Source organism: Salvelinus sp. IW2-2015, linkage group LG28 (assembly GCF_002910315.2).
Source record: "Salvelinus sp. IW2-2015 linkage group LG28, ASM291031v2, whole genome shotgun sequence".
NCBI lineage: Eukaryota > Metazoa > Chordata > Actinopteri > Salmoniformes > Salmonidae > Salvelinus > Salvelinus sp. IW2-2015.
In genome coordinates this window covers 5714545-5723213 of record NC_036868.1, presented here as the reverse complement: position 1 = coordinate 5723213, position 8669 = coordinate 5714545, and the positions used below count along the sequence as shown (strand labels likewise).

At 44.2% G+C, this 8669-nt stretch overlaps 2 protein-coding genes across 2 annotated transcripts in view; one reads left to right on the top strand and one right to left on the bottom strand.

Moving 5' to 3' along the window:
- Window positions 1-1525, bottom strand: part of LOC111954475 (CCAAT/enhancer-binding protein zeta-like) — a 5021-nt gene extending 3496 nt beyond the window's left edge. The window contains exons 1-2 of the mRNA XM_070435741.1: window positions 1521-1525; window positions 1221-1416 (exon numbers count right to left, since the gene is read on the bottom strand). Of these exons, the coding sequence (XP_070291842.1) occupies window positions 1221-1416; window positions 1521-1525 (201 nt within the window). The remainder of the gene's footprint in view (window positions 1-1220; window positions 1417-1520) is intronic.
- A 190-nt stretch (window positions 1526-1715) lies between these two features.
- ndufaf7 (NADH:ubiquinone oxidoreductase complex assembly factor 7) overlaps window positions 1716-8669 on the top strand; it is a 19743-nt gene continuing 12789 nt past the window's right edge. Inside the window, exons 1-2 of the mRNA XM_023974250.2 lie at window positions 1716-2090; window positions 2188-2351. Of these exons, the coding sequence (XP_023830018.1) occupies window positions 2021-2090; window positions 2188-2351 (234 nt within the window). The 5' untranslated portion in view covers window positions 1716-2020. The remainder of the gene's footprint in view (window positions 2091-2187; window positions 2352-8669) is intronic.

Here is an 8669-nt window from a genome sequence, read left to right as displayed (position 1 = left end):
ATACAGCAGCACCTGAAACCCACCAACAGGCCCATGTATACCCACCCAGGCCCATTGTTATACAGGCAGCCCTGATACCCACCCGGGGTGTCAGGAGAGGGTGCATTCTCAGCCCTCTCCTGTACTCCCACGACTGCGTGGCCATGCACACCTCCAACTCAATCATCAAGTTTGCAGACGACACTAGTGGTAGGCTTGATTACCAACAATGACAAGACAGCCTACAGGGAGGTGGTGAGGGCCCTCGGAGTGTGGTGTCAGGAAAATAACCTCTCACTCAATGTCAGCAAAACAAAAGAGATGATCGTGGACTTCAGGAAACAGCTAAGGGCACACCCCCCTATCCACATCCACGGGACAGCAGTGGAGAAGGTGGAAAGTTTTAGGTTCCTCTGTGTACATARCACCGACAAACTGAAATGGTCCACTCACACAGATTGGGGAGAAGAAGGTGCAACAGCGCCTCTTCAAACTCAGGAGGTGGAAAAAATGTGGCTTGTCACCAAAAACCTCACTAACTTTTACAGGTGCACAATTGAGAGCATCCTGTCGGGCTGTATCACCGCCTGGTACAACAACTGCACTACCCACAACCGCAGGGCTCTCCAGAGGGTGGTGTGGTCTGCACAACGCATCACCGGGAGCAAACTACCTGCCCTCCAGGACACCTACAACACCCGATGTGACAGGAAGGCAAAAAAGATCATCAAGGACAATAACCACCCGAGCCACTACCTGTACAGATTTGATATCATTGGCCACTTTAATAAATGGAACACTAGTCACTTTAAGAATGCCACTTTAATCATGTTTACATATCTCACATTACTCATCTCATATGTATATACTGTATCCTTCACTATCTATTATTTACTATCTATTGCATCTTAGCTGCTCTGTCACTGCTCATCCTTATTTTATACTTATATATTCTCATCCCATACCTTTACTAGATTGTGTGTATTACGTTTTGTTGTGGAATTTGTTAGATGTTAGGTTTTGTTGTGGAATTGTTAGATATTACCTGTTAGATACTACTGCACTGTCTGATTTAGAAGCATAGGCATTTCGCTACACTCGCAATAACATCTGCTAGCCAGGTATGTGTATGTGATCAATCAAATTTGATTTGATTTAGAAGTCGCAGTTGTGGTTTACTGCTAAGGTTAGCAGGAGGTTCATTTGGTAACGTTAGTTGCCTGCTAGCCTCAGYTACTTACTCGGGTTCCACCCAAACGCAAAACCTCGTCCAAATTAAATTCGTCGTCCGGTTGAGGACCATCACCATTATTTTTTTCTTCTTCAACATCATCATCTCCTTCATCGTTGTCATTTTCAAACTCGTCCTTCACATTAACATAATTTGTTTTGCTTTCGGTGCCATGCTGACAGCAGCATGTAGAAATACGACAGGACCTGGAAGAACAATGTACGGTAACTGCCGTCTGTTGAAAGAAAATCCTTGTGATGTCTATACTCAGTAAAACTTCAGAACAATATTGGCTATTTTAATCTAAAACGGCATGCTTATATTCGTAAGAAATGTCCCGTTTCTATTTGGATTTGTATGTATCAAACAGGACAGTTTGACCTAAAGTTCAAAGTTCACAAGTCAATATSATCCAATCAAAAGCTTTGTTACAACTACACGACTAGTTAATTGTCCAATCATAATTGTTGTTGCCGTAAGAAGGCGGATGTACTTGCACACAAACGTAGGTACCTAGCTTGTTGTGGATGTCCAATGAGTTCTTTGAGTAATTAATACATTATCTGCCAAAGTCATTCATATAAAGATGAACTAGAGTTTAACATGTTACTGTATTTATGAAACGAGTTTGTGCTTTTCGTTGCCTCTCTCATGCTACATGTGCAGCTATCGATCTACGTTAGATAGCTAGCTAACTTGATAACACGAGCACCTACTGTGAAAGTCAGACTTGATGACAATTTCTGTGGAAGTACAGTTACAGTAGGGAATTGTTTYACTATTGACTATTGTAGTTAGCTTGCTGTCTCAATGAGGACTGTTCGAGCATTGCAGGGATTAAGCAGAGTCCTTGTCTGCCCTTGTTCACCACCATTATTTGGTAAGGGCAATTTTTCTATTTAGTCTATGTCTGGCCGTCAAATAGTTAAGCGAATGATATGTAATATGCTCTATTGTTTACGTCTTCTACTCTATAGTTAGATCATGGAGCGTGGCACAGAGCCAACGTTTCTCAAGCAGTTCAGCAGAGAAACCAATGCCAGGAAACTCGATGTTCAGACACCTAACCTCCAAGATCAAAGCCACAGGTCCTATCTCAGTGGCAGAGTACATGAGAGAGGTTCTTACCAACCCAGTCATGGTAACTACTAGTTACACACACACATACAGTTGAAGTCAGAAGTTTACATACACTTAGGTTGGAGTCATTAAAACTCGTTTTTCAACCACTCCACACATTTGTTGTTAACAAATTATAGTTTTGGCAAGTCGGTTAGGACATCTACTATGTGCGTGACACAAGTAATTTTRCCAACAATTGTTTACAGACAGAGTGAATAATAAGTGAAATAATCTATCACAATTCCAGTGGGTCAGAAGTTTACATACACTAAGTTGACTGTGCCTTTAAACAGCTTGGAAAATTCCAGAAAATTATGTCATGGCTTTAGAAGCTTCTGATAGACTAATTGACATCATCTGAGTCAATTGGATGTGTACCTGTGGATGTATTTCAAGGCCTACCTTCAAACTCAGTGCCTCTTTGCTTGACATCATGGGAAAATCAAAAGAAATCAGCCAAGACCTCAGAAAAAAATGAGCAGAACTGCCACAATCTCTTCAATAACCTGGGAGGCAATTCCAAAACACTGAAGGTTCCAACGTTCATTTGCAAATTATGGGTTTATCACAAACATAGACGGAACCAAGTCTAAACACCATGGACCAAAGATAGTTACTATTACCATAACTAATACTCAATACTTGTAAAAACACTATGGCCTACTTATTAAAAATCAATTGTAAAGCCTATCAATTTGTTTAAGGGATACCGGCGCCAATGTGTTAATCATAGGCTATAGGTAGAACGAGATCGATGTACACGCTGACATTTAGAGGCTCGATATAACGGTCCTACTTAAGTAGTTCAAGAAAACACATTCACGTCACGTTAAAGTTAAAAATGTGGACCCGGGCCATGTTTAAAGTAGTTTTCTCTACTGAGGAGGTTTCTTCTGTATCTCCAGGGAAGTTCATTAACGATTACTCTACCCGGAATTCTGACCTTGAAGACGCAGCCGCATAATCGCTCCAGGAGGGAAAGACCGCGTTTCCTGCTCTCCTAGAGTGAATGTACTTTGGTGCAAAAAGTGCAAACTCAATCCCAGAACAAAGCAATGACCTTGTGAGATGCTGGAGGAAACGGTCCAAGTATTTTTATCACAGTAAACAGTCCCTAATATCGACCATAACTGAAAGGCCGCTCAGCAAGGAAGAAGCACTGCCCAAACATCAGCCATAACAAAGGGCCTAGCCTACGATTGCCAACTGGCACATGGGGACCATAGATCGTACTTTTTGGAGAATATAATGCCTGTGGTCCTTCCGGCCGATTTTAGAGGATGAAACCAAAAATAGAACTGTTTTGGCCATAATGACATCGTTATGTTTGGAGGGAAAAGAGGGAAGCTTGCAAGCCGAAGAAACACCATCCCAACCGTGAAGCACGGGGTGGCAGGCATCATGTTGTGGGGTGCTTTTGCTGTTGAGGGACTGGTGCACAATTATGTGGATATTTGAAGCAACATCTCAAGACATCAGTCAGGAAGTTAAAGCTTGGTCGCAAATGGGTCTTCCAAATGGACAATGACCCCAAGCACACTTAACAAGTTGTGGCAAAATGGCTTAAGGACAACAAAGTCAAGGTATTGGGAGTGCCATCACAAAGCCCTGATCAAATCCTATAGGAAAAGTTGTGTGGCAGAACTAAAAAGCATGTGTGAGCAAGGAGGTCTACAACCTGACTCAGTTTCACCAGCTCTGTCAAGAGGAATGGGCCAAAATCCACCCAACTTATTGGGGAACCTTGTGGAAGGCTACCCGAAACAGTTTGACCCAAGTTAAACAACTTAAAGGCAATGCTTCCAAATCCTAATTGAGTGTATGTAAACTTCTGACCCAGTGGGAATGTGGAAAGAAGAATTAAAGCTAAAAATAAATCATTCCTCTCCTATTTACTCTGACATTTCACATCCTTAAAATAAAGTGGTGATCCTAAGTGACCTAAGACAGGAATTTTACCTAGACTATATGTCAGAAGTGAAACAAACTGAGTTTTTAGTAATGTATTGAGTAAGGTATGTAAACTTCTGACTTAAACTGTAGTGAAGAAACCGTCAGACTATGCATATCTCATATGATTAGTGTTTCAGAGATTGAATGTGTCGTATTTCATGCCAGATATTTGGTGTGCAGAATGATATGCTTGGGCAGATGGAGATTTCATCACATCACCAGAATTAGTCAGATCTTTGGGGAGGTAAGCATTTATCCAGAACACATTGAATACAGTATGTATTGTGTGTGAGTAGATAAGTATGCATATACACAATCAACAGTCTCTTAATGTTCAGTCTCTTGATGTTGTTCCAATCCAATGCCCTGATGATGATAATGGTTTGAGCTCCTCCCTTCTCTGCCTGTAGTTTGCTGGGGATCTGGTGTTTGAGTGAGTGGATGGAGGAGCAGGAAGCCCAGTCGCTTCCAGTTAGTGGAGTTTGGACCAGGAAGAGGCTCCTTAGCCAATGACATTCTCAGAGGGTATGTATGTCCAGTCAGGCGTGCGAAATCTTACTAAATGGCAAAAATGTTGCATGTGTAACACACTACAATTCAGTTCAATCTAGATCATGTGGAGGGAAGCATTTCCAGCCTGCCATATTTTGAAATGTTTTTTTTCCATCAAAACATTTTCGTGATTTTGGACAGTCACAACCTGTCCTGAACCTCATCATTGGATGGATTTTAATCAGGACAAAACCAACCAGTGACACAGAATCCAGATAAGGAACTAACTACCTGTGCTGTCCTTTCTGTGTGTTGCTGTATGTCTGTCTCTCTGTGGTGCTGTGTGAGTGAGTCAGTCGCTGGTGTGGTGGGTGGGTGTGCGCAGTCTCAGTGCACCTGGTGGAGGTGAGTCCTAAGTGAGCCAGGTTCCAGCCCAGTGTCTACAGGAGAACCGCAAGAGCCAAGGTGTCGGCCAGTGAGGATGAGCCTGCCCGGGGGACACCACCACACCCCATCTCCTGGTACCAGTGCACCTGGAGATGTCGCCCAGGGTAATAATCTAAGAATTTTTATTGCGGGGGAGAGGGATTACTATTAAAAATCTTTAAGGGGGTAGATCAGCTTTAATAGTGCGACAACGTTAATTGTCAGATATTCATCAATTGAAATGACATGTTAAATACACGCAAATTTTGTCCACTATATGTTGACTGGTGCGAGAGTGAGAACCAGAGAATCGAACGAGTACGTTAAACGTACGCACGCTCAGGTGCATATAGCAGATAAGGAAGAACACGGTGGCGATGAGACGTTCTGGCTAAAGAGTGGTATGGAAGGTCGCCGCGGTGATTGGCAGAAAGAGAGCGGTTAACCCACGGGCGGACTAGGTGAGATGGTTATCTCGTAAGGACGACTGTCGTGGCACGACTATCGTGTCGTCGAGAAGAGTGACATGCGAGACTTAGGAGCACATGAGGTTTTAATGCGCAGCAGGATAAGCGGTATTGTGAGTGGTACATGATCGTAAGGCAGTGGATGTTAGCTATACGGGGAGTCGTGGAAGGTGTGTGTTATTGGAACACTAGACGACTGGTAGATTGGTAGGGCGGGCTGACATCAGAGAGCTGTGTGAACGTCAATAGAAGCAGCGTATGTCGCCCACGGGACATTGTACGGAAATGCAAGAAAGAGAGTGGGATGATGGGGGTGGCATACCTGTAAAAAGCACGTCGCCTATCACGACCGAACTTAGAGTACGCGTTTTGCACTGTGTCCGCGATATGTCGATCTGCATACGGAGATTCGTGCTAAGTAGCTGGTGCTCGCACAGCAAAGCACTGGTTTTCGCGTGCAAGTGTTCCATGCCAGCTGTAGCCAGTAGGGGCAATCGTGCGACGTATACGGAGGTGTGGAAATATCCACCGGTGGGTATACGGGGGTAAGCCAAGTCAGGGGCTGGGACTCGCCGATCGTAAGAGTCCGGCTGGTGAGGCGAATCCCGACGAAGAAACGTCCTTCGGGACACGTTTATGGATAATGATCTAGCGAGTCGGGGCAGCGGATTCGAAGGCTGTTGTTGTGTGGTCGCAATCCACTGGTTTTTGCCCAGATATTAATATCTTTTAGTATTACTCTATCTTTAATAATGTGAAGCCTAGTAAATGGACACGCACAGCACTATAATTATCCAGGCGGGTTTCTGTAGTGGTGTTCGAAACGCTTTCTCGACACTTGTAAAATAGATAGTAAAGAACATCACACAGATGGTAAACGGGGTGTATGTCGCGAACGATATAAAGGGAGAGTGTTTGGTGTATGTAAAGAAGGCCAAAATTTCCACCCATAAATAAAGTTGTTATGCATTTGCTGTTATTAAAGAGGTTACTTCCAAACCGTAGGCCCACTTTGGGTCACTTACAGTCTGACGAGCTTTAGTTGCTGGGGCACGACCAGTCGACGGAATTACGCGCGTCAACGCAGCTTCACCGGAATAGGCTTTTGGTCCAACGCAGGGTCTTGGAGATGGAATCCCGAAGAGAACGTTTCTAAGCACGTGTTGTTTGTTATATGTCATCGCCTACACCGCACTGTGTGTGATGATTCGCCAAAGCTCCTGTCGCATTTGACATCACACGCCGCGACCACTAGATTGGTTGCGTCCTGCTAGTAGGTGCGGAGATATAGCGAGGGAACTCTATCCTTTGGTGGCATGTTTGCCCGTGGTTGTCAGAGCGGGCATAGTCTTACGAAGTTGTCGTACGATTCCGATCCGTCCAGAGGCACTCTCACCAATTTTGTCCATAAAAGTCATAATAATAGGGAACTACCTCAAAACCCACCAGATAGGGTGAAAATGTCCGCAACTCAATACTTTAAAATTAGGTTGTTTCCACAGACTATTGAATCTCTCTTCATAGGAAATAATGGAGAGGCGGGTAGCATGACTTATCGGCCAAGGGTGACTACTGTGGCGGCAAAGTCGTCGATGTCACAGAGGACAATAGTCGACTAACACGGGATCGTAGGCACGGTACCAAAGGCCAGTAGGGATAAATTGGAGCGGTCGCGAAGTCCGCACGTAGGATATGCGCGTCCTTGGAGTGGACAGCCGGGAGAGCGATGATGCGCTGAAGAGCCCACTGTATCGCGACTTTCTTGGACATTATGTATAGGGTGGGTCTCCAGATAAGGCAAAAGCTCGACATACGAGCCGGGAAGGGAGAATAACGCGCAGTCCGCGAATGAAAATTTCTATATCATGGAAGCGTGTTTAGCGCGCAAGGTCGGAAAACCACGACGAAGCGAAGGTATAGGGGCGATCAGTGCCAGGAGTATTCTGCTGCGCAAACGATGGGTTGCTGTGGTCTAAAGAACCGAAGCTCTCTGATAAGAATTGAACATTCCTGCCACACTGTTTTCGACGGTCAAGGACGCAGATTGCTGTCACGTGTTCGTATCGATTCGTCGGGGGGGTGCGGCTCAGTCCAATTTGTCACCCACGCATTGTGGAGATGCAGGACCCCAGCTGCTTTTAACGGCCAGTTTTGACGGGACATATGTCGACACCTATCTATGTGTACAGAATGGACCTGTCCAAGGAGGGATGATGACTTAAAGTTTAAAAACGATAGAGCGTGGGAGCGCATAAGCTTACGGAGAGAAATCTATCGCTACTTCTGGGATTTCTAATTGCATTTGGCTTATCGGCGCAAATAGATACATTATAATTTCGGCCGACCTAAGGCAACGTATTCTCTTGAGCTGTTTGTCATCTGTCGAATGAATGAAGAGGACACCTGTACAATGGTCGCCGGCAAGGACGTTACGAGCGGTGAGACTCGCGCTGTGAACCACATTTTAACGACTACGCATAGACCTTAGCAGAGAGAGACCCTAGGTCTAGACATCGGAACTTTTCACATTAAAGTCACTTATGGGCGGGTAGTATTGGTGTATGGGATTAAGTGACAAGCGTCTTGTAGTGACGCGACGGCGTAAGATGATAGTAACTATACGGGCAGGGATTGTTCAAGTGAGCTGTACATAGGAACGCTATGTGCTGAGTAACTGGGCTAGAAAAGAGTTAGAAAGCTTAGAGATCTCGCATGTTGATATGTAAGTGCAGTTGAATATAAGATTTCATGTTGTTTCGTTGCCTATATCTATACCCCTGGACAATCCCAAATAACTTTTATAATGTTGATTATTTTATGTTGGTGTTGAGCTTACAGTCTTCTGGGGTATGTGTAAAATAGGGACACTTAAATTCAGGAATAATTTCAGGTGGCTTAAACAATGTGGATTGGGCTTTGTTGTCTGCTGGAAGTTATGGTAAAAAATATAGTATATCGAAAAAATACATATCGTCATTGTTATATATTTCCTTCCATAA